The 26,898-nt window shown below is 42.7% G+C and overlaps 1 protein-coding gene across 1 annotated transcript; it reads left to right on the top strand.

Moving 5' to 3' along the window:
• Positions 1–13,782: 13,782 nt before the first annotated feature.
• On the top strand, positions 13,783–23,885 carry fam222ba (family with sequence similarity 222 member Ba; the record flags this gene model as incomplete). Its single annotated transcript, XM_083910719.1, has 2 exons — positions 13,783–13,864; positions 22,165–23,885. 2 exons carry the CDS (start codon positions 13,783–13,785, stop codon positions 23,883–23,885), a joined length of 1,803 nt encoding a protein of 600 aa, XP_083766845.1.
• Positions 23,886–26,898: the final 3,013 nt, after the last annotated feature.

The following is a 26,898-nucleotide window of genomic DNA, read 5'->3' on the forward strand; positions in this document are numbered from 1 at the left end:
CTCCTCGCCTGAGGAGGCGCTGCATCAACTCAATGAACAAGAAAACTCGCTTGTCTGTTGGTTAATGCGGGGCAACTTATTTCCTCCGCAGAAGAGCAAAACATTGTTTTATGTGAACATACGAGACATATACGCTGCAACAATGGGTAATTCTGTTAAATGAGTAATTCTTGATGCAGCGCCGCCTCAGGCGAGGAGGGGAATACATTATTTATTTTGATTATTAACTGATTTTTTGTTCGAATAAGTTATCAAACAACAAAAAAAGACTTCTTAATTGTGGATTTTTTTTATTATTATTTGATAATAAACTGAGTATCAAATAAAGAAACCATCTGGGCATATCATCAACTTTTTAAAAATACCTTTCATAATAATAACAAAGAAAGAACTGGATGATTTAAGCCCTAGTTGTAACTATGGTGTGTTAAATATCAAGCATTTATCTCATGATATCCATCACACAGTGATGTTAATATTATGTTGTGTATTAATAATGATGTCACGCTTCACTTTTAATCCGGAGAGAAATCTAAAAAGCCATTACTCCATTTATACTTTCTATCATTCCCGCGGCTTGACATGTTATTTTTCATTATTACGGAGATCCCATGATAAATTTTAATATCAAAACAGTGTCTTCTTGATGCTTTTTCGCCATCTGTGTTTACCAAGGACTCATTTGTCTCCCTCTCGCTGCAGTCCAAGTTTCATTTTGTGTTTAGAACTTCAGTTTTCAAACCCAAATTTCACCTTTCCTGAACTGCAACCACTGTTATCCCCTCCTCCCTCTGCCTCACAGTCCATCTCTACGGTGCAGTATTTAGGGGAGGTGGCTGCTGTTCTTTGTCGAGACTCCAATTAGCAGGACTAGCAGGCCTGCGGAAGGTCACTCTCACAGCTTTGATGTTAAAAAAAAGCACATACAAGTTTTCACACAATAACCAGCAACAGCAGTTTGCATATTCTCCATTTTTACATTGCACGGTACTGGCAAAAAAGTTGCTCAGGATTTTGCTTAAAGGTCAAGTGCAGACTGTCATAGTATCATGTGACCGCATTGGTAAGCTCCATTCATCATTAGCTCCATAGTTCTCCGCTTTATCAGCTTGTGTCTGGTGATGGCTATCTACGCCTGATTGATAGCTCTGTCCTTACTGAAAGAACGGGGGTCGATTGCAAAAAATTTGCTGCTGGATGCATTAATGCAGTGTTCAGTGACACAGACCTTTGAGCATGCCTCATCAGTCTTTAATCATCGGACGGCAGCAGGAGGGAGATCTGTATTAGCAGGCGTGATGCAAGAAAATGTGTGTGTGAAAGAGAGACGCGAAGAGCTTTTATCAACCGGGCTTAACTTTATTACTCATATGACTATATCTCACTGGTACAAACAACACGAGGAGATTGAATATTTTCATTTAAGCTTTATATATTCAGGGCTATCCACACAATACGTTTGCCACCGTGAACTTTCTGTTAAAGATTCAGTATGGTGTTGATTCTAAATAAGCTTAGATCTGCAGAAATGCAGATATAAAAATGCAATACGATAAAAAATATATGCAGCCTTCACTGTATAAACAAACATGCTTTTTCTATATACCAGTCTCAATTAGGCACGGAATGGCACAGAAATATCACAATGTTGCGACTACAGATCTGAACTGTCACCTCCTTTGTCATAGCATAGCATAGCATAGCATCTCAAAAACTTGTGCTCGCACCAACCTGTGCGAAGAGATGTTACTGACTGGTTCCTGCGCTCGTTTTTTTTTTATTCATTAAAAACAGGTCATACTTTAGGTATTATGACAAGAAAGTATTTAGCAGTTTTGATACCGTAACTTTATTGAATCCAGTAGCACAGTAGCTAGCCCAGAGACTCAACTTTAAAATACACACATTCAGTGCGTATAGGGTGTATATGTGTATATATATATATATATATATATGTATATATGTATATATGTGTACATGTGTATATATATATGTGTGTATATGTATATATGTGTATATATGTACTTATGTGTATATGTATATATATGTCTATATATATATATATGTGTATATGTATATATATGTGTGTATCTATGTTTATATACAGTATATGTTTTATTATATATTATACATATATATATATATGATATTATACATATATACACACACATAAAGTAGGTAGTAGTAGTAACCTATATGCCTGTATGTATATGTGTATATATATATATATATATATATATATATGAAGTAGGTAAAAAAAAAAAAAAACCTTTGATTTGACTTGAATATTTTATTTAAATCATCGAGCTCTTGACCAAAAGAAAAACTGATCAAGACAAGAAATCTGACCAGACATTTTACATATTTCAGTACTTGACAGTTGTTTTTTTCATGTACCGAATTATCACAGCATTTCGTGCTGTTAAAAAGTGCAATTTAGTTATCACAAGAATTGGCTCTGTTTGTTTTGTTGACATTTGGCATTTTTGCACTGGTATAGGTGGTGGAGTGCTTGCTTTTGTTTAGCGAACCAGTAAATGTGTAGGAGTAAAAAAAAAGAAGAAACTCTAGTGCCATGACAACACACACTGTTGGTGTGTGTAGGCTGACAGACAGACAGACAGACAGACAGACAGACAGGCAGACAGGCAGACAGGTAGACAGATGGAGGGTCCTGTGAGCCTGGGAGGGCCAGATGTTCCCATGCAGCCACGGACGTGAGATGTTTGCCACGCCAGGCCTGTGTTTGCCTGGCTCTCCACAGAGTCGCAGGCTGGCTGCCCGTTGCCCCCGAGCTGGTGTCTGCTGAGGAAAGAGCTGGCGGAGGAGGGTTAATCACGTATACACAGGAGATGAAGAGGAGACCACAAATGTCTTATGTGTCGCCAGGGGCAAAAGGAACAAATCTCACACAAGCATGTCCACTGGAGAAAGATCTCTTGTATTCCTTGGCTGGTCTGTAGGTGCGAAGGGGACTTGCTGGAGGTTTCGGTTTCTCGCTGGAGGCGAGACTGAATGTCAGAGCTGCTACGAGGGTGGCTGACCTTACCAGACTTCCATAGGCAGAGGGAGGAGACAGATGAGCTTTTATTGAACACATCCACAGCAGGGTTTGGAGAGGGCATGTGGGGTTTGTTTTTCCACTTGTATATCTGCACGTCTCAATGCAGCAGAGTACTTTCCCCAGTTCAGTGCATCAAATCCCAAAGACATGTATTCATAATCCACACTTTTAGCTGAAACGGTGTGCCTCAGTGGAATCATGGTGAGAGCTTTGTCATCGGCCGACAATGCATAACCTTTATAAAGCAAAAAAGAAGAAAGAAATTAAACTGAGGAAATGAACCTGTGGTTGACTAAAGATCTTTTGGGGACAATTGTTCATGAATAATTGAGTAGCTGAGTTATTATAGGTTTTTTTTTAATTTGCATGTTTTCTAGGCATGGCTAGATCCCTCTTTTTCATGTGCGATACTTTTACAATACACTGTTACTGATACAGTCATTTAAACCGTAACAAGTATTCTATTCCCGTAAAGGAGAAATATACAGCCTACAAGATGACTCATTTAAAAACAATTGGTGCTTTTTATTAAAATGTATTAGTGCCTGTGCTTATTGAATCATTCATGGGCTGTTTAGGATTTTTGATTGCACTGAGTTTTTCCCTTTTCTAATAACCAATCCAGTGATTTAGACTAGAAATGAACCAATTCTGATATGATATGACAACAGTTGCAGAATTGCATTTTCATTGTGGAATTTTTTAAAAGATTGCTTGGTTGCCCTGCAGAGTTGGACCCAGATATAAGTCTATTTAAGGTCTCTTGTGTTTGTATTGGTATATATATATATACACACGCAGTGCAGCTCTTATAGAAGAGAGGGCAGTTAGTATAATGGCACGGCAGATAAATCTCTAAAAGCGAGCCTGTGCAACTCTGGAAGCTGGTTTTGTGTGTTAAGCCCTTTTAGGATGATTTGTGAGTGTCAGCGCTTGCACACAGTTCTGCTTAACAGAGCCACTCCCCTAAAGCAGCACTGCAACGCTCGCAAATAGGCCAGGCCAGGTTCATAATGCCAGGTCAGTGAAATTAGTCTTTAAAATACACACATTCGGTGCTTATAGGGTGTATACAGTATATGTATATGTGTGTGTATATATATGTATGTTTGTGTATACATATATATATGCATGGCATGTATATGTATATATATGTATGTGTCGGTATGTGTGTGTATATATTTATGTATATGTATGTTTATATATGTGTGTATATATGTGTGTGTCTATATAATATATGTATATGTATATATGTGTGTATATATATACATATATATATATATATACACACACACATATATACATATATAAACATATACATACATATATACACATACATGCGTTGGACAAACGCATAGAATTGTTCTATATGTATGAATGTAAGAAGGCACTGGACAGACAAGAGGAATTCGCTATTACTGCAAGGGAGAATAACTGGTCTATTTGCTCATGTAGATATGCAAAATGTATGTAATACATGTCTGTGTGTGTGTACAGGTGTATTTGTTGGAGATAGAGGTGGGAACAGCTGCATTGATTGGATTTTGTTTGCCGAGTACTCTTTTGGTACAGAACAGAAATGTAAGCCGTGGGAACACCTGGAGAGAGGGGAAAATGGGAGAAGTGGTGGTGGTGTCAGCTCTGCTATTGGCTCTGTACCAAGCATACACATAAACACACACATACACACATACACACACACATATACACACACTGCTCTCTGGTGTGTGTGAGGGTAGCCTGGGATCCCAATCAGCAGCACTTAACAAAGCTTTCCTCTTTCTCCCTTTAATCGCAGGCTCAATTTGTCACTGGGGTGTCCAATTTCTGATAAGCGCTTTGACTGAGAGAGGCGAGGTGGGTGTGGAGAAGAACACAAAATGGATGCACCTGCTAACAAATGAAATCAAACCACTCCATCTTCATTTCCCCTTTTTATGCCAGCTGGAACAATGCTGCTGTGCTTTAGCTCTCAGCACATTGAGTTATTTCCCACTAACCAAGCAGACGGCCTGGCTGACTTACAGTCAAATAACGAGAAAGAGCTCAGAGATCAACATTTTAAGTTTGAACAGATTTACGCTTTCATTTTTAAATTTCAGACCTGAAGGTAATTATGCATGCATTAGTTGGCTAATTGTATTTTCAGGTGCATAATTTTGCAGTGTTTGGGGGGAAATGTGAGGATGGAAACAAATTGGCTGTCAGAAGTGCACAGCTTTACAGGGGGAAATATAGTTCAGGAGTAATCTTGACATATTTCTTTGTACAATAAACATCTCGGCTCAGCATAGGCTCAGCTGTTTGTTCAGGATTCTTCATCCTGGCTGCACCACACCTATGCAATTTTATAACCGAGCTTTCACACAAGCGAGGCAACTCGAAAAACCAGCTGCTCTACAGCAGATGGACACTCAAAGTTTACAGTATCAGTCCAGGATCTTTCTTTCGACTAAAATGTGTTGTTTTAACTGTGCTGTTTTTTGGTCCTGTAAAACAAACTCCAGAGTCTGGCATTTTGACATGGCAGCATGTGACTCAGCACATTGTTGTCTGGTGTGATATAAGGGGATATGTAGAGATAAAAACCAGAGGTGGTGGCACCATTGAGGAGATGAAAGGAGCGGTGTTGAGCTCGTATGTGCGAGCGCCGTTTCTGCAGTGGCTCAAGTTTCTGCTGAAGATAAAGGGCCTTTTCTGTGGCGCTTACCTGCATTCCTGTGCTTCTCAGCATTTATCTACTGTTGTCATCTGCTATAGCAAAAGCACCAAGCTTGTGTTGTGAGGGTAGAGGGAGGTAATGTTAGTCTTTTGGTTTGACTAATGGCCACTTAGGTCCAGACTGAAATATGTCAACCATGACATTCATGGTCCCCACAGGATGGATATTAATGAGTCTGGTGATTGTAGGACTTAATATTATTTAGCAACACTAGTTTACATATCAATGACCAGATCATTCGCATGAAAAATAGGAATATTTAGTATTCTGGTGATAATATTGCAAAAAGTAAAACTAACAAGGCAATCATGGGGAGCCCTATTTGCATGTTAGCATTGCTAATGTCTTCATGGTAGCTTGTGCTGTCAGTATGTACACTGTAAAAAAAAAAGTTGGGAAAACTCAAAATTTCAAGGAAACTTGCTGCAATCAAATTTTGAGTTTACAGCCCAACAAAAGTTATATCAACTAATATTATTTTGTTAGACAAACTTGTAAGTTAGAGTTGTGCCAAGTCAAAATTCTCTTTTCAAACAGTTTGGCTAACTAACTAACTTGTTCAGATAATGTAAAAAATTATTAAATAATAAAATTTAGAATTTTGAGTTGGCAGAATTCTAACTTACAAGTAAAATAATATTAGTTGATGGAACTCGAGATCTTTTGTTGGGCTGTAAACTCAAAAATGTATTGCAGCAAATTGCCTTGAAATTATTTTTTACAGTGTAGTTGAGCTCCAGCATCAAAAGCAGTATTATTAACCAATAATCATGATTCTTTATCATTAAAACCTACAGTTATGAAATGCTTCACACATTTTAAAAGCACTTTTCGACCGCAGGACTCAAGATAAACACAAAAACAGCCATAACACATACATGCATAGTGTATATTGGTTGAGCGTGCATCCAAATACAAGGCAAACCTGTAGGAATAATTTTTCAGAAGCCGTGCGGCATTTCCTTCCATGTTCAGCCAACTTGTTTTGCCAAGAACAGGCCCCCGCCACTGAACATCGTCACGATAATTTCAGAGCAGCCTCTGATTAATTTGACTTATTTCATGTGCTAATGATAAATGAGTGCGAGATGTTCTAAGAGGGCAATTAAATCCAATTCCATCTGTATGGCTCCTTCCTGAGATCTTTGTCCTCTCATTTCACCACACGTCAGATCTTTTTTTTTTTTTCTCCGTCTTTCTCGAGTGGTATAACGTGAGTGTCATATCTGAGAGTAAACTGGCTTTTTCCTCACTCAGGCATGCCCAGTTTCTGGCTGCACACTGGATGCATTTTCAGCAGATAAATAAATAACTAGTCTGGCGCCCTTCACTTTGGATCCCCTCTGTTTTGGCAGGCCATCCACCCTGCATTTTCTATCAGGTGTAAACATGTCTGTCAAATGGCACAGCCAGAGGCCCTGGCATTTTGGCATTCATGACACCATGCATGCAGTGCTGCCAGCACTTTCTGTCTGCCCGCCTGACCTTGGCCTGGCTTTACATGACTGAGCACACTTAGTTCTACCTTACACATTTGTAGGGCTCTTTGGGAAGCCCAGTGGGCTTAAGTGGCTGTTAGTGAAACTGACCCCGAGTTGAAGAATGGTCCTTGGCTGGATGTCCTCACAGCTCTGACATGGTGGACAAGTAATGAGCATGACAAAGCTCTGGCAAAGATAGCCTTTCCAGGCCAGGAAAGTGCACGGCCTCATATCTCATCATCCTCTCCTCGTGCCACCTTTTCTGTCCTCTTGTCATCGTAGAGGCTGGACCACAGGCCTACAAACCTCTGATGTTAAAAGTGGAGTAGGTGTGGGACGGTATGAGAGTCTGCCAGTATGGTAACCTTAACAGTATTGCAATTACAGCTCTAAAATGTCACTAACTTGAGCCATCATACCATCGAAAACACCGTTGACTAAGTACTGACACCAACCCGGAAGGGGAGGAGTCATGTTACCCAATGCCACACACAACCTGATTGATTCTTGCACAATAAGTCATTAAAAAGCAGCTCATACCTTAGGCACAGTACAACAGAACATTTTAGTAGTTCTGACCTTTTAATACTGCGGTTTGCCTGGCAGTTTGCCCAGAGTGCAGGACTTTCTGCTTCCATTTCTTTGTTTTATTTTGGTAAATATCCTCTCTGAAGGTGTGTTTCCATTATGACATGGTTCAGTTTGTTACAGTATGGTATGATACAGAATGGTAGGTTTGTGTTTTGACTGAGATCGGTACCTGTACTTGGTAGGCAGGTTGTGCCGCTTCAGTGGGATACATATCGTGACGTGGTGGTACCCGTGCGACGACACGACACAACAGACAACAATGGAGGACGTCCAGCAACTCTTTTTTCTGCTCAGATTGTGGCTGTTTGTCTCAACAAGACGTCAAGCTTGGTTTGAGTATAGGCTGCGACTTTCCTAGGATATTTACACCGATTGCCCGGGAACAACGTTTTTCTGTTGCCTAAGCTGTTGTAGGTGGAGCTTCACTTTAACCATACCGTACCGTTTCACTCTGGTACCCCAAGGGAAAGGTGCCAAAGAATGGAACAGTTGGGGCTGGTTGTTTTGGTACTATTCCTAATGGAAACGCAAAAAAAGACATATGGTATTTGTTGGAAACACGGCTTAAGGCTACATCGACACTACCCTGGTGTTTACTTGCCCTGAAATCTGAGAAAGTAGGAAAAGCTGCTTTAAGTCTAGTTGAGAAGAAACGGAGCGTCTGCTTTCAGTTCTTGATTGGTTCTGATCAGCCATGACTCGGCTATGAACTTAGTTTCCATTTCATTTTGTCATCGGTTTCATAATATTAATATAAATCCTTGCTCTGACCTTTTTCCGTTGTTGATTCTTCTGAAACTAAGCGAACAACTGCAGAGGAGGTAAATCAACTTCCTATTTACGGTAGCACATGCATGCCCAGTGAGCATGAGTGCTCAAGTGATGCGTGTCTGTTTCAGGTGCATGGAGTATGGAGGCAGATTACAGCAGAAACGCTCGTCTGAACGCTGATGAAATTTGTTTGAAAATGCGGTGGTATGGATGTATCTTAAACCTCATATGTGAAAGACACTATACTGTATCTGACAATTTTGCAAAGATTTTTCCAATCCAGCTTTGGGCTATGCATTATTCTCAGGGCATGCCATCTCTCTTCACTCCATATCAACCATCTCACCTTGGGGAACTGTCACTTTTTTATCAGTTAGTTACTGAGTGTTCATACAGCAGACCTCTCTCTCTCTCCGTCTCTCTCTCTCTCTCTCTGCCTCTCCCTCTCCAAAGAACAGTAGTTTGAAGTAGCTGTCTTCCCTCTCTCCCACACTTTTGCAGCAGTTTCCTTGTTTGACAGTTTTATCCCTGACACACTCTGTCTCGCAACTTGGAAACCACGATTTTTACACACACTCGGTTTGTGTGCGAGCTGGGCTTGGGTTGGTTGTCTTCTCTTTCTTTCTTTTTTTTTTTTTTTTCCATTTCCAGCCCTGCACACTATCATGGCCATCTCCCACTCTCTATCGCCCCTTCTCTTTATGTGTGAGATAACACTCTGGGCTTCTGAGCAGGTCTCAGCTGACTGAGAAAAGCAAACGGCCTGTCCTAGAACGCCTTGGGATGTGCTGGAATCATCAGGATCCATTGTGTGAGACTGTGAATCAGCCTGTCATGGCCTTACATGATGGTGTCCCTCTGTTAGCAGCAGAAATCCTTTTCTACCGCTGCTGTTGGTAAAGCGTGATGGACTAATGAAAGCCATGCCAAAGTGTTATTTCTTTCTTGCTCAAGAAGCAAGGCTTCCCCCCCCTTTCTTTTGACAGAATGCTCTGGCTTGGTATTCAAGGGTAAAAAGCTATTCTCTACTTCCTGCTTTTTCCTTTCTTTACCTCCCATTCAGAAACTCTGCTTGCAAAGAAAAGTAATTTCACTCTCCGTGTCCCTCAGAGAATCAACACAGTGATGTTGCATTGAATTTTCACTGCAACATTTTTTCCTGGCTCTATTTCAGACCCATAACCTGGGGGTAAACATGCAATTAAAATAACAGCAGCCTGCTTTCTCCTCTCCACTCTCCTTTCCTTCAGCCTTTAGCACAAGCCATGTACAACATGGTGACTTGGTTCTCCTAATTGCTTTTTCCCTTTAATTGGTATAGAAAAGCTTCTAATATTTAGGCAACAAGCAAATATAGTTGCCCACCTTGTTTTTTTTCCATTTATAGTTTTTCCCACTAATATTGCAGTATAGCTTCTCCTAATGAGCTTATGTTTACTGCACAGTTCTCTCTATTCTACATGCATTACTGCTGGTGGATATTTAAATAGATGATTTCCCATGCACTTACTCCTAAAGTTCTAACTTGCATTTGATGGAGTAGACATTGATTAAAGCATTGGGCACATAAATGCAATCATCTGGTCTAATTTCATAAATTGATTCATCGTGTTACTTCTTTCTTGAGCTTTCAGATGGCTCTTTTTAAGGAAATATAGGTTGGCTTTTTATGGGAGCAGTTGACACAAGCCATGCGCATCACTTCCTCAAGTCCTGCTTTGTCCGCCCGCCTTCATTTGTCCATCGTGAAAGCCCACACAGTAATTTGTGCACTTTTATTAGGGTTCTATAAGTAGCTGATGGAGACTTGCCGAGTCACAGGGGCCCGGCTAATGCTCTGAGAACCCCGTGGTGTCTGTCTGCATGGGACTGATAGTGTGAGACGCCTGGCTAAACTCCACCAGGCCAATCCCCTGCATCACAAGCCTGCCCAGCTGGCTGAGCTGCGCTGCCACAGACACAACTTTGTTTCCACTCTGGACAGGAGGGGCTGTGTCTCTGTATCACAAAGGCCACTAAGCCACTGGGCGAGACACCTACATGGATGGAGGGATGGAGGAGTTGGTCAAACCCCTATCCAGACATAGCTACTGTGTGGTGGTCAAAGGGTAATTAGAAGGCAGCAGATAAGCTTGGCATTTTATCTCACCACTGTTTCCACACTAATATGCCCTTAAAATGTATATCACATGTTGTGGAAATTCTCTGCTGCTGGTGAAGAATGAAAAAGAGAAACTTCTGCCGGCCGACAAGTTATTTATTTACGTTGCAAGGAAAAGGTCAATCTTCACAGGAGTGATCCTAGCTGGAGAAAGACCCAGAGCATAGTCCACGTTTATACCTGAGCAACTCCCCTTGTGCATTCCTCCAATAGGCAAAGAGTCTGCCATTCAAGGCGGTGTTTTCTCACCGCTTTGTCTACTGTAGGTATCTGGGAGCCGACTACCCTGAGGATGTTGTAGGAAGGTGTCAGTTCAGGCTAGACACAATACACAATACGCTATACACACATGACCTGGTATTCTGTACTGGGCAGGTATAGGGTGATGGGCAGTTTTAGCTCTGAGTCAGAGAAATTTAATTTACCATTACACACATGACCATTTCGGTATACAGGAATGTGATTATCTCTTCTGCGGTCTCTGAGTATAACCGATGAGAAACAACAATAGTGAAAAGTAGATCAAGGATGTTTCATTAGACTGATGAAAAGGTGAAAGTGAAAGTGAAAGCAAGTGCTTTAAAGGAGCCAATCGATAAGTGAACGTAGGTAGCTGCTGCCTCGTCATTTCCAAAGGTCTCAATTACCGAAACGTAGCCCCAGAGTTTCTCCCAAATAATAACAGAAGTAGCAGCTTTTTAAAATTTCAGATTTTTCGGGGACTCTGAATCACCGCTGGTAGTGTGGACGTCAGACAGGCATAACCGGAGCAGAATCTATGCTTTTTTTTATTAAAAGCAAAAACACAGTAGTGTTGGATGTAGCCTCAGTCTCTGTCAGGTGCAGTCCTCCTGTGTCTGATTCAAACAGTGTAATGTGTTGAAAAAAAAGCCAGTGTGGGAGTGTATGCCTTTGTAGAAAGTGCCAGTGTTTGGCATGTGATGTGTATTTGAAGTTGCCGTGGCAGTGGTGCTGATGGGGCGAGTCAGTAGACGTCAGGCTTCTGTCTGTTGGGGCTTCGTCTCCTCCTGCTCGCCGCTGTAAAGCAGAGTGTCAGCTGGGGCATTACCATAGGCTGACCTTTGCTGCTACACTCCCCACTGCACAGTTTTCTGACATTCAGGGGCGCTGTGGGGGAGGCACGGAGGGGGTGGGCTGAAGGCCTGTTGGCTGTTTTTTTGCCTGTTGTGTGTGTTGATGTGTGTGTTCTCATAACAAATGAACTGACAGTTTATGCAGTTCTTTTTTTGTTGTTGTTGTTCCCACAGCATTTTCTATTTTTCTGCCACTGTTTTCCTTTTGAAATCCACAGCAAAGACACCGCTGCATTTGATATTTCCCTTTTCCTCCACCCCAAACCTGCTCGTTGTCAAAGAGATTGCTGTTATCTTTGTTTGAAATCTTGGCAACCTGATAAATGAGAGAGGGCTGGAAATCTTGCCTGCTGACATCAAGGCGTTATGTACCTAAAATCCTTCCAAGGCCGAGGGAAAAGAATAACATATCAGGCCAATTAAAGTTAATGCATGGTGACAAGCTGAATTGAGGGCAGGGATTGCTGCCATATGGCCGCCCAGGCTGTAAATCAGAAAGCAGGGGAAAGGGGGAAGGATGAGAGGGGTGGGAGGCTGGGCAACAGAAAAGGTGACGCAGCATCCACTGCTCCAAAAATCCACAGATCAGTATCAAGTCTGCAGCCCCACCAGCCTCCAGCCTCCAGCCTCCCCTCCCTCTCCCTCTCTCGCCGTTCCTCCCTTCCTTCCCCTGCAGCACCCCGAGGTGCAGCCCCCACAGGTATCTGTGTAGAACTGGCAGCTTCATTAAGGCTTGTTTTTTCTCCTCTCGCTGGGAGGATTTAAATGAGCTGTCATCCTGACCTTTTTGAGCTCCTGCTTTTTAAAGCAAGTTCAGGCACCCCACCACCCCAAACCTGCCACCCATCCTTCTTTCTCTCCACCTTTCCCTCTCGCTTTGTCACTCTTCCCTCCACTTGTCTCTTCCCCCTGCAGGGGGGAAGACACTTTTAAGACATCAGCCTGCGGCAGACAGGCATGCCAAGGTTGTTTTGTGGGTAATTGCCTCCCTCATAGACGCTGGTTTGTCTGCACACACTTGCCGCCCTCTTCTGATGCCACACAGCAAAAAAAAAAAAAAAAAGGGGGAGGGCACGGACTCTGTAGACTTAATTTGCTCCCTGACTGTTCTTCAGTGCTGATGAAGCAAGCATCTGTGGTGTTTTGAATACAGCAGTAAGCCAAGTGGAGCATGGCTAACGTTTTCTCCCTCGCTATTACATCAGGTTATTGCACAGTAGTGGCAGGCGTTTATTGGAGCTGTAACCCCCATTTATTCATCTCTTTTCTCCACATCCAGCCACCGGTTCTATTGTGTAATGTCCCCCAAAATAAAAAAAAAAGGCCTCGTTGAGGTCTAGAGGACTGCTGTATTGATCGGAGCCCCACTAACTTGTCAGCTCCAGGCATCTTGAGTGTGTTCTTTTTCGAGTGAACAGGAGTCATTAATTTCCTCTGCCATGCTCCGGTGGAGACGGAGAAGTAAAGCGCAGGTAGCAGGGCCCAGGTAGCTGACTAGCACGCGAGGGTGAGGAGGGAGGGAGGAAGAAGAGGGACTGAGTCGATTTAAAGCTGCTAGCCCCTCAGGCCCAGTCTGCTCGTTTTACTTCAGCTGTTTGATGTTTAATTGAAGTTGTTATTGGCATCAAATGTCACCTTACCTGATGCTCCAGGTGTGAATCGGTTTCTAATTGAAACGTAACTGTGTCTCCCTCGGCCCTGCGCCTCTGGGGATCGTCCTCAGAGTTCTATTAGTGCGGACCCAGCGTCCGTATCACCACGCATCATGTGCTTGCTGCCTTGCAGACAGTTATGTCTGACTACTCACAACCTCCCTCCCTCTCTCTCTCTCTCTCTCTCTCCGTTTCTGCAGTGTGAGGCGAAGTGTATGTCCCATGTTGCATTAGTGTCCGTGTGAAATGCTGGCCTGTCTGCCGGTGCCAGGTGACCTCCCCCTTCAGCTTCTCCCCCACACGCAGATGAACACTGGACTTCAGAAATGTAAGTACTGGTTTTAACACACACACACGCATGCACGCACACATGCGCATAAAAAAACTATTAACAAATACCAAAGCACAATAAACTGAGCTGTTACAATCCTGCTGCTCCCACACATCATATCCCCATGCCAGCCCCCGGCCTCTTGTGCAACACAGAGTATTTCTGTCCTCTAGGACCATATATCTCTCTATCTGTCTGTGTCTGTCTGTCTTGAAATTAGGATGAACTGCACCATTAATTTGCTGATGAACAGTGAACTCGCTCGCCCACTATACCCCCACCCCCTAAAGATCCGTCTGCCACAAGTGTGTTCCACTGTTGCCATACTCGTGTGTTAGATCCAAGCATCACTTTTCAACCGTCGGGATAGAGACGCTCGCTGTCAGACTCGCTGACAGATTGAGGCTGAGCGGTTTAGCCCCGATGATCTTGTAATGTGAGCGAGTTTAAGATCCAATCTGCTGCTCTTGGTTTTAACGGCAGCAACTTAAGTCGACGCCGGCCAAAGTCAATTCAGTGTGTTTCATTTCATTTTTTTTAATTCCAGACAAACTTGGAGACTTTACTGTGTAAGTGGCAGCAGAACAAGTGAAGAGTAAAAATTAGCAATCAGCAGTGAGGGCTGAGACCAAATGGCTGTGAAGGACATTAATGAAAGCTAACAAAGAATCTCTGTTGTACCTGTTATTTCAGCCTAAACACATTGAAATTGACATTTTGCAGTTTTTTTAAAAGTCCAAATGATATGGAAATACAGTCAAATGTAAATGTATGTGTTCATTAACAAGGAGGTTGTTGTTGTTGGTATCTGTCATGTGTTTATATGTAGGTTTGCAGAAAAAGCAAAACGAAATTAAAGCCAAGAGTTTAGCATCACAACAACATGATAATTCCCAACAAAAACTAAAACAGAAGAAAAATAACAGGAAAATAAGTGTGAACTTATCCAGCCCTACCCCTTCTTTACATTTTGCCTTTATACATTTACATTAAACAGTCATTTTGAAGCTTTAAACTTTCTTAACCATGTTCATATAAACAAAACAAACACATCAGGAATCAAATAAAAGTAGGTAATATTTAAGGCTGCAACAATTACTTGATCAATTACTAAATAAATCATCACATTTTTTTTAAATAATTATTCCTCAGATTTTTCAGCTTGCATCATTTTGGTTGGTGGACAAAACAAAACATTTGAAAACATCATCATTTTGAGGTTTGGGGAAACACCGATCACCATTTTTCAGAATTTTACATTTTACGGACCAAACGACTCATCGATTAATCGAGAAACTAACCAATAGATTAATCAATTATCAAAGAATTGTCAGTTGCAGCCCCAGTAGTATTCATTAACTGGAAGTGTACTAGTTTGTTTTTCCGGGTACTAAGGTTTCCTCTCACAGTCACTCTAGATTGACTGTGTAACTGTGTGACTGAATGATTGTTTCTCTCTGTGTGTTTCCCCTGTGGTAGAAAATGAGTGAGTGGTTCAGATTAGGATTTATTTTTAATCACAACAAATACTGTATACTAGTGTGTGGCAGCTCCTGGTAGAACAGGCTCAGACGTATGCAGCAGCTGCAGATTCACATCCAGCCTGTGGACCATTCATCTCCTCTCTCTTCATCTTTCATGCCACAGTCTGTCCTAATTTCTGTAATAATTATCCGCGTTAACAGTACAGTGAGGTTCCTGTGACGCCTGCACACGACAGTACTTTCCGTATTGTTCTTGCAAAGCTTTTTTACCCACATTTTGATTGCACTCTCTTTATCTTTGCCCTGTTCAATCATGAAAAATCTGCTTCTACATTCTACATTTTTTTGTCTCTGAGTAGTAACTCGGCACCAGCCTGAACCATTTATGCAGCTTTTTTTTTTTTTTTTTTTTTGGTAAACCGCTCCAGCTCATCAGGACTGTAATTTCAGAATCACAGTAATCAGCCAACCCCCAGGAGATCAGTGAGTGTGAGGGAGTCTGTTAAGTGCCAGCGTCTGTTGCCTCACTTGGGTGAGCTTGTGACATGGTGCAGCCTTCAGTTAGAACTGTATCTTTGCTCTTCCTTTATATGACACACTAAAACACCACATAGACCACAAAGCACAACTGGAGAGTGCCCGACACTGTAAATCCATTTTGGTGATGGAAAAGTGCAGTTCCGGGCTAAGAAGGATAATTTCAACCCTGTTTTTTTCTGGTCCTTGTCATGCTTTTTATGTCTTTCCTTTTCATCTACTCTTCAAAGTACAATTACTAGACATGGTGTTACATCAAAAGCCCCCAGATCTGTGTTTTATTTAGAAAAAAAATAATAATTTCTATCACAGTACCTTGTTAAAAAGTCTGCACACCCTCAGGTTCCTGCTCCCTGCTACCTGAAAGTATCCGGCAGCTCCTGTAGATAATTTCTTGCATGTTTGCAGGTTGTGCAGCTGTCATGTTTTCAGGCATTAGTCGCCTGTGCGCCTATTACACAGCTAGAACCAGGCTTCAGCACCTCCGTTAACACTGCCGTCTCGGTTCTGGCTGTCTGCAGGAGTCATTGTCTCGCCACAAACCTCATTGTTTATCCAGCATGTAAAATAATTTAACAGTTAAAAGCTGCAGTGCATGACGACTTTTCTTCTGTTTCTGTCACTTCCTTCAACAGAAAATGGGCTCTGTCAAACTGTGCTGTCAGACCTGACTGAGGGACGTTTGCATGTATACAGCTGCGCAGCAGGGGCAGCTGGGGACAGGTCACATTTATCCCGTCAAACTACTGAATGAGCAGTTTCTTTCAGCTGTAGAATTCTGCCCTGGAAGTTTTTGTGAGAACGTTTTTTTGTGTTTTCAGTCCACCTCCAACCTGTTCGCAGCCATCTCACTTTACGACGCACAATGTTAAGGCTCAGGTTACCTGTAGGTAGATGTGCAGCAAGATGAGAAAACATCCAACATGGATAGCACATTAATAGATAATGCAGATAAAATATATTAGCAATATGACATGGTAGAGTAATCAGGTCACCACTAATATCAATATAATAAAGGGAAAACACAAGGCCTGCAATTATTAGTTATTATTAATCGATTACTAAATTAATCATCACTTATTTTGATTATCAATTTTAAAAAAAAACACTTAAACTGATTAATTGACTATCAAAATAGCAGACGATTCATTTAGTAATCTATTAATAATTGATTAAGCTTATTCAGCTTCGATACTTTCTGGTTTCTTTGCTCCATATATTAACTAACATAATCATTTGTATTTGTGAACAAAATGAGACTTCATCTTTTTGAGGTTTTGGAAAGATCGATGGGGCCGTACCCATGTTCCTTGGGTCCTATGTTCCCTGCTTTGTATGTGACTGGGGAACAGATCTTTCGGGGAACATGTTCCCCGCTGTTCACCCAAAAGGACCCGGGGAACATAGGATCTTTTTTGGGAAAGGGTCCTATGTTCCCTGTTTTTCCCAAAAAAGGTTCATTTAACAGGGGAACATAGGACCCTTTCTCAAAAAAGATCCTATGTTCCCTGGGTCTTTAAAAAAAAGAAAAAGATCTGATGCTCCCCAATCAGGGAACATAGGACCCGGGGAACATAGGTATGACCCCAGATCGATCAACATTTTGTGACATTTTATGGACAAAACAACTCGATTAATAGAGAAAATAATTGTTGCAGCCCTAGAAAACATAAAAAATAAAAAAATAAAAATCGCTTGGATAAGAAGCATAAAAAATGACCTCCACTATACTGAGAAACTAGAGCTAGTTGTGTGGAGCCGATAGGCTTAACCAACATTGTGTGAACTTATTTGACAGTGGTTTGAATGTGACAGACATTTGTTTATATTTAACAGTTATGCACTGCAGTTTTACACCAAAAGAGGTGTTCTTGACTGCTTTTTAGTGGAATTCTGAGACTTGTTTTCCAAGAAATGTTGAGTCTGTCCTCCATACTCTCTAGTCGTGCTGGAGAGATGACGAGTTAACACAATAAGCTTCCATTTGAATTCCTTTTTTCCTCATCCTTGACCTCTATCCTGTCCTGTGGACGAGTCTGTGTGCAGCAGCATCATTTACAGTTACGAGCTTGCAGGTTGCTGTCAGAGACAAGGCCAGAGCAGCTGCTCTATTTATCATCGGGGAGTGACTGTGAACAGACGATGGCTGTGAAAAGTAAAGGCTGTTAGAGTAGAGCGGGTACACTCGGAGACGGCGGGGTCACAAAGAAAACTGCTCATCCTTTAGGCAGGATGACTCAAGTAGCGGGAAGTGGCCCTTGGTCCTCACTTCTTACAGGCAGAACAAATAGTGAGTACAGCTGGACCACTTGGCTGATTTTCACATCTGAGTTCCCACTGAGATCAATAGCAACCATCTCTTCTTTCTCTCCTTGTATTTTTTCCAAAGGTCTTGCAGTGTCAGTCTAGCAGCATGGGATGCTCTGTTCCAAAAAATCTGCCCAAAAATGTGAGGCGGTTTCTTCACGAAAGGAGCCACATTGTCATGTCTAATCTGACACTGAAGCTTCAGACCTAATTTCCTGCTCTCATGTGAAAATTGCCGTTTATAGCAGCATGAGCCGCTGCCCCCTGCTGCTTAAACCTTGTTCAATGAAAGCAGTAGTTTGAATAAAAGAAACCCTAATTAGTGCCTGCTGACTGTGCACTTGTATTCTAGCTAGCTAACTAGCAGCGGGGTAATTAACACATGGCCAGACGAACTTGTCTCTCCATTTCCAGCCCTGGGAATGTTCTCTGTTGTTCTTAGCTGGAGATCTGAGCGGTAAATTGCTCGTGGCCACCAACAGCCGGTCACAAACTTCACTCACATGCTCATTAACCCTCCCCTGATGCTTTATGCTCTTCAACTAATCCAGGTCTCAGGTTAAGGTTTAAATGCTAATAAGCTACACTTGCATACGAGAACATGAAACAGCTGCCAGGACCCTCGAACAGATGTAAACAGCAAGAGGTTGATTGTATCTACTGTTGAGGGAAATTACTGCGAAAACTATTTACAGATTCCATGACACATTTACTACAGCTCTATTAAACTCTTCTTTCTAGTTTTTTTCACTCAAAAAAATATAATCCTGACCTTAGTTAACAATGTATAATCCCCTTTCCAATTAAATGGATTGGTCAGTTTACAGACATAGACATTGCTTAGACTTGCTCTTTGCCTGAGTCTCGCTACTCGAGTATAAATCTCATTATACAAGTGCCATTGGCAAAGAAATGACACTGTTTCCAGTTGCAAGCTTGCTGCTTCTTTTTCTCACTTTATTTAAGTGAATGTTTAATCTCCCTAACTTTAATGTAGCATTGATTAATTTCCCTGAATGACAGCACAGGGTGAAACACATTTATATGATTAATCTCATCATCATGTCCACAATTTAACGGATTTTCTGCGGAACCAAGCCTTTTTATTTTATCAGAAAACACATCTTCATTAGGTTATTCTTAATCATATTGTAACTACAAGTTAGAAAGTATTTTCTTAGCTGAAGTGCTGTCACTGACCAGTTTTGCATGGTTGTGTTAATTAACTCTGTGTACCCCTTCTGTTGCTGTGTTTCCAACGAGTGAAACAGTTCGGTTCAGTACAGTGCGGTACGTACTTTCCACGTTTCCCATTAGGAATATTACTAACATAACCGGCCCCAACCGTTCCATTTTTTGGTGCCCTTCCCTTGGAGTATCAGAATGTCAAGGCCACATTATACTTCTCCGACTGCATAATGGGTTATCTGACTGCGTAACCACGGAGACCCCTCGAGCCTTCATACTTCTCCGTCGTGGTGGCGGATACATACTGCAATTTCCCGCCCGATCAGTAGGGGTCGCTACGCAAGGTTGTTGTGCTTTTGGCTATAGTGAGCAATGGTGTACGAGAGAGAAAGAATGTTGTTGTGTCACGAAACGCAGTTTTACGATAATTTGAGGCGAGAAATTTGGCAGCGTTTGTTGATCTGCTCCGCCTCTGTGGACGCTCGGTGCGCACTGTGGCCGGCACAGAGCAGCGTTATCTCGGGCTGCCCTGAGGACCAATCACAGCTCTTGCCATCTCCGTTGTCCCTTGACTAGTGACGGACACTTAAAAGATATTTTGTGCAGTCGGAGACGACGCAGAGGGCTCTGCGTAACCTACGTAGAACACTTTACGCAAGAGTATAAATTGGGCTTCACTTCCTGGCGATTAGTATAAATATCCCCCTAAAAAAGAGCTGCTGGATGTCCTCCATTGTTGTCTATTATGTTGCGTTCAATGTGGGACATCCCACACACACAACGCCTACCAAGTAACTGTACTGTTTCCAGTCGACACGCAAGCCTGACCCAAGCTTTTACTATTCCAAACCATACTGTACTGTACCAAAACCGAACCGTACCAGGATGAAAACGCAGCATCTGTTGACTCAGATATACAGATATCAAAGCGAAAACTCTGGCACAGGATGTTCCATTTAAAGTGTCCATGCACTTGAACCTCAGTCCACATTTCATCTGTAACGTCTTATTCCGATTAAATGATAAAAGATGTTTTATTCATCGCAACAGCTGATGTTACTCGCTTCCCGCCCACTCGCATCCTTTTTGTGAGCTTCACCGACACAAGGCTTTGACAACAGCTTCAGAGTCTACGCCTGCACCTCACAAGCTCTAAATATATGTATGTTGAATACTGAAAGCAAACAAATTGCATTTATCAAAGTGCTGCTTTATAGTTGTGTGTTGCGTAGTAAATCGGAAAAAAACGGCTTTGTATTTATTTCGACTGTCACAGTGTGGAGCATCATTTCCAACAAGGTCATTAATCATCACCTGAGTTTGACAGGTGAAGTTTATCCTCAGCGTGTCTAGTGCTTGCGTGCAAGTGTTCATTTATCTGAATTTGCTTACCCTGGCATTTATTCAGTGACTGACATTAGGCCTTCAGTGATGGCGGGTGTCAAGCTCCAGTTTCTTGGCCCAGACCCCTGCATTAATGAGGCTGCCATCAGCAGGCGGAACATTTAGTCACAGCAGCCCCCTGTGCGCTGCCCCATACCGTCCCCCGCACATTGCTGCCCATTGTTTCCTGTTCACAAATAAAGCGGGAATTAATTAGCCAGTTGGCACGACTCTTGGTGCCGCTGTGTCAGCATTCACAGTTCATCCCTTAAGCCCAGTCCGCCTTCTGTGAGACTGAGCATTATAGCCATGGCTGCATGAAACCATCTTCTGCCAGCGAATCAGACATTTCAAGTTACTGCTCACTCGACAACAAAGAGAAGTAGCTGCAGTGTCATTGTCGACATCTGTTTTATCCAAACTGTAGATGCCTTCGTAAGTGAGTCGGTAAAACTGAGTTTATTAACTGCCTGTTGTCCTTCGGTTCAAAAGTTGTGGTTTAATTAGGTCAGACTGTCAGTGGGGAGGTGAGGGACTGTGGCATATGAGACAATTCCCTGAAATGATTACTGTCATTGTGTTTGTGAAACAAATGCTAGCAAGCATACCTCACATTAAAATGATTCACACAATCACCCCCACCCTGAAAACTACAGCTACAATGTGCCACAATCTACTGACACGTAAGCCATTTTGAACAAGATCATGAATTAGACGCACGTGTGCAAACACAAAATCATGTTCACACTGTCACTTTGACATTATTAAATTTAACCACGGTGTTTACAGGTGTCTGCGAGTTGAGGCCTGGGAGATTTTCCTGCAGATCAGAGACGCGGCTGCTGTGTCTGATTACTTGTCTGCTGTCATTGAGCTCTGCTCTCTGCGTCTATCTCTCTTTTCTTCTCCCCCAAAGCAGCCACAGGGGACGACTGCTGCCTCGCTCACTCTTTGTTTATTTTGTGAGTGAGGAGCAAGCAGTACAACCCTCCACCACCAGTGTTCTTATTGTTTGCCTGGATGCTACGTCAATTAAGGCTACTAAGAGCTCCTGACCTCAAAGTCGCAGGCACTTCCACGAAATTGGATTTTCAGACTGGAGATGTTGATGGGCTGAGTAGTTCAGCTGAGAATGAGATCTGAAATCTCTCTTTGGCCTCATGAGATGGGGAGCTACATGGGTTTTTAGAGAAAAGCAATGAGGTATGGAAGATGAGAGCGCTGTCCAAATCGGGTTCCTCTCAGCTGCTCAGATTACAACTGATGTGCTCTTTTGTGGCATATACACTTCTGCCTGGATTGTTCCCACTCTCATTATTCCTTTTTCTCTTCATCTCCCCGTTTCTGTCTCGTCTTACTTTCTGTCTCTGACCTGTTCTGTCCTCTCCTTCGCCACAGGGGACACCACACAGAGGATGAGATCCACTCCATTTCCAACCCCTGCAGAATTGGACGCATATGCTAAGAAGGTTGCCAACCACCCCCTCACCATCAAGATCTTCCCCAATAGCGTCAAGGTCCCACAGCGAAACCACGTGCGGCGCACTGTCAACGGCCTGGATACGTCAGGCCAGCGCTACAGCCCGTACCCTTCGTCTCAGGCCAGTGCCAAGACGGGGCTCCTCGCCGTTATCAAGGTGCCCACAGTTAAAGGCATCCTTAAAGATTTCGACGGTAGCCGGGCTCGCTTGCACCCAGAAGTCGTCATGAATCCTCACACTGGACCTTATCAAGTGGCTCCAACCAGCACTTTAAATCACCACCCACCTCTACTGAACCTTCCTCTGTCACAGCAGCTTCAACCACAGGACCCATCTCAGGCACTACAGATGCCCCTCCCTCAGCACCAGGGTCACACCCAAAGCCTCAAACACCTTCCTCCCATGGCCCAGCACCCTCAGGGCCCAACCAGACTTCAGACTCTGTCTCAGCACCCAGCCCTTGGCCACCTGCAGGGCCCCCATACTGTCATGCTTCAGCAGCAGCACCTCCAGCAGCAGCCGCAACCAGGCCTGCAGGGGGGCAGGAAGCTGACAGACAGTGACGTACCACCCAATGTTACAGTTTCTACCTCAACCATTCCACTCTCAATGGCTGCTGGGCTGCATCAGGGCCACCAGGCCGACCTGAGCACTATCGTGCATCAGATTAACCAGTTCTGCCAAGCTCGAGCTCATGGTGTAGGAGCGACCTCCATGTGCGAGGGCCAGATCGCCAACCCCAGCCCCATCGGTCGCAATCTGCTTATTAGCGCCTGTTCCAGGGTCTCCATGCACAGCAACCCTGCCACCCCCGGCTTCCCCCCGCCCAACTGCATCATTGGCTCTCAAGAGAAAGCCACAGCCCCAGTGGGAGCTCATCCTCCAACCAGCGTGGCTGCTATGAACCACTTGCCTTCCAGCCATGCTGATCTCAAGCAGCAGCACCATCTGCAGCATCACATGCATCCACATCAGAATCAGCAGCATATACAGATACAACATAACATTCAGCAGCAGAAGATGCACTCTTGGAATCCGCACCAGTTGGCTCACGTCACCCATATTCAGAACGGTGGGACTCACCTCTGCAAGCAGCCTTCCCGGGACCCCACCTTCCATTTTAAGGGCATGGGCTACCCTGCAGAGGTGTGTGTGGGTCACCCTTACACACTGAAACCTCCTGTAGAGAGGCCCACGCCCTCTCCTCCTGTCAACAACAACTGTATGCCTGGTCACATGGCCCACTACACCAATGGTCATTACTTCCAGTCCCACAATTGGAACAACAGCATTCTACCCACACCCAACAGTGACAGCTCCGGGTCTCAGGACGTAGCCATGCCATTCCACAGTGTAGGTCCAGGGGGGTGCACCACACTAGACTGTGGGCCCCCTGGGGCTCCCCATTACAGGCTAGGAGCGAGCGCTGCCTCCTCGTCCTCCTCGTCCTCCTCCTCCACCACCCAGGCCGCTCTGATGCAAACAGCAGATTACTTGGGTGGGGACTTCCAGACGCCCTACTTCCGAGATCAGAATCTAGGGTTGATGGGCAAGATGCACAGGCCTACTCTGAGCAGGGTAGGTCCAGAGGTTGGAGATGGCAGAACCGCTCTCATCCAGCACCCAGGGTACAGATAAGCTATATGGCCTTGTCTACACAACCGTTATGAAACCCCTTTGTTTAGTCTTAAGAAAGGAAACATGTGAATACATTGAAATTGATACTTAAATGACCGCTAATGTTAAAGAGGGTAAATTAATATATTATGTGGAGAACAGTATTTTCTTTCTTTTCTTTTTTTTTTCCTTCTACCTTTTTTTTTTTTATCTTGCAAGTGATCAATTGCTAGTTTTATTTTGTCAGTGAGTGCATTTACCTGGCACTTTAGGGAACTTTTTCCATGTGTGTACAAGTCTGTAATATGTGTGTTTGTCATGACCGGCTTCTTCTTCTCTCACACTTGCCTATCTTTGTGCCTGCCCCATCTTTAAGAGTCTTTGTTTGTTTCAACCTCAAACCTGTCAATAAAGTTTTCGTATGCATGTAGGAAAGAAGAAAAACAAAATAGATCCCCCAGTTTATAAACTCTATGAATGTTTTTACAGGGTCTTGTCAGGTTTTTCTTTATTAAGTGACAAATTTACATTTTGGTGTCAAAGCTTAAATCTCAGCAGCATCAAAATTGAACATGATCACTAAATGACTCAAGAAAGAGTAACGCTCTTGATTCAGTAAAGCTAACCGATGTTTTATTCTCTTTAAGTGTAATTTATTTGTATAATAGCACTGTTCAAGGCTGATTCCTCTCTTTCAGTTAAGGAAGCATATTATGAAGTCGTATGTTTATAGTGATGATCCAGTAGGAAGCACATATGTTTAACAAAAAAAAAAAAGGTGATGCTCTGTTCTGCTTAAAATGCTGCAATGAATTCAGGTGTTTGAAAAAAAAAAAAAAAGACTTTTGTCAATGCCACGATGGTTTGGCAACAATATTGTGAAGAGAAACTGTCATACCTTGAAATGGCCAAAGTCAGGTTATCAAAAACACACACTGTCATGAAGATGTGCCATTTCATTTTTGTTTCCTTTTCACATCATTTTTTTTGTTTTGTAACCATGTTATTACTTGAATGTTCAGATTATTTGTTTTGCAGATGTTGAAGGCGATTGTTGAGTTACGAGGAAAGGAACTCTGGAATAGGAGGACATATTAGCGTCGTTAAACCAGAGATTTGACCCCCCCCCCTTCAACAGAAACTGGAGTTAATTTATGTGTCTTTGCTACTGATTTTGTTGTGAAGTCTCCCTGGAAAGACCAAATTGATCACTTGCAAGATCACATGGAGGTAAACAAAACTGACTTTTAAGTTTTCAAGTGAAAGCAACTGCATTGTTATTCTTTTAATTGTACACTGGCTTACCTACTAGACTACTGTAACTTTGAAATGTAATGATTGTGCGTGAAAGTTACCTACTGATGTGGGTAGAGTTCAGGGTGTGAGAGCGTGTGTGTGTGTGTGTGTGTGTGTGTGTGTGTGTGTGAAAACACAATGATGCCCATGTTTTGTTCGCTTAACTCCCTAACAGCCCTTAAAAAGCCTTAAGTGTTTGGTCCTTGGACGTTCCTCTGCTCATGAGCATGGTTTTAATGAAAACCCCAAACAATAAGGAGAATGAAGGTGATGGTAAGGATACACAGAAATAGCTTCTTCTTTCTTTCTTTTTTTTTCTTGATCTTTTTATTTTTTTTGTTGAATAGACAATTCCTTAGAAATTCTTTATTATGGAAAGCAAGAGAATGAGTAATATTTTGTAATTATATATTTTAGCAATGTGTAGTTACAGAGCTGTAACTTTTTTCCACGTTTCAAAGCTTCGGTTTGCAGTTGTGACTATTTATAATACTTGATTTTGCTTGTTATTTAAATTTTATTTACTCCTTCTTCTTTTTTTTCCCCTTGTACTATTGCTGTGAAATGGAAGAAGGTCCTGAAGCCTTTCTTTTGTGTCACTGTATGACAGAGAAGAGGCGAGAGCGTGAGAGTTGTGCTACTCTTTTTGTAATATTGTAATAATAAAATAAAGTTCTAATTTATGCTTTGATACGAGTCTTAATCATACTTGAAGATTATTTCTGTTTTATGTGGTCCCTTCTTAGCAACATTTAGCTGTTACCCTGTCTGTCTATTCAGGTGGGTCACTATTCACATGCTTTGTCGCATACTTAAAGGTGCCATATGTAAGAATGTGGCCAAAAAAACAGTTACTTCATTCAAATTCAAAATACCTAGGTTTCGTTTTCTGACGTAACTGGCAACCCGTGGTTGCTCGGCAGCTGAGACTCTACTGACTGCAATGATTCGCAGACGGTGGTAGGTGGCGCCCCATGCCAAAACATGATTTCAAAACATAAACATGATTTGCAGTCTGCAAAATATTTTTTTAATGCAAATATTTTGGCTGTACTGTTGTTGTTGGTGAGTTCAGTTTGTTATATGAACATTATTCCTGAGTCTCTGTGACATATTAGGAGGATTTTATGGCCAGTTGCTTTACATTTATTACATAATGCACCCTTAAACAGCATAGTACAAGACTTAGAGGTTCAAAAGGCACAACTTTACACCCCATGGATTGCAGCAGCATCAGCTGTTGTCGAAGGTAGTGATAGTTTCACCGGTCACCGGCTGCTTTCATGCCATTTATCCGAGCCTGCCTCAGCCAAATGGAAACAGGAAGAAGAGTGGACAAAGCAAGCTGTGAAATCCACAGGGCTGTGTGACTGCAGTAGATTTAGCTTGTCTGGCTGTGATGAAAATGGGACTGGTATAAAGGGCACGCAGCAGGAGGGCAGGATCAGCACCTTCATGATCAGTATTACTCCATGAAGGACTCTGAGCAGGGGCCTGTGGTGCCGGGGCAGGGTATGGCCTATTTTTTACGGGGAGGAAGTGCATCCTGTTTGGGTGTTGGTGGAAGCTGCATGCTACTGAGGCCCTCAGATGCAATGTCACATATTGCCTCAAATGTATAATCCTAATCAAGTTGAGGGACGGGTATTAGTCAAGTTTTATAGGCGGGCACACTGAAAACTGAAAAGTGTCTTTGTGGTTAACTGCCTCAGTGCTCAGGTCAGTCAGGCTGAGCATT

The sequence above is a fragment of the Microchirus variegatus genome (assembly GCF_963457635.1).
Source record: "Microchirus variegatus genome assembly, chromosome: 2".
Taxonomy (NCBI): domain Eukaryota; kingdom Metazoa; phylum Chordata; class Actinopteri; order Pleuronectiformes; family Soleidae; genus Microchirus; species Microchirus variegatus.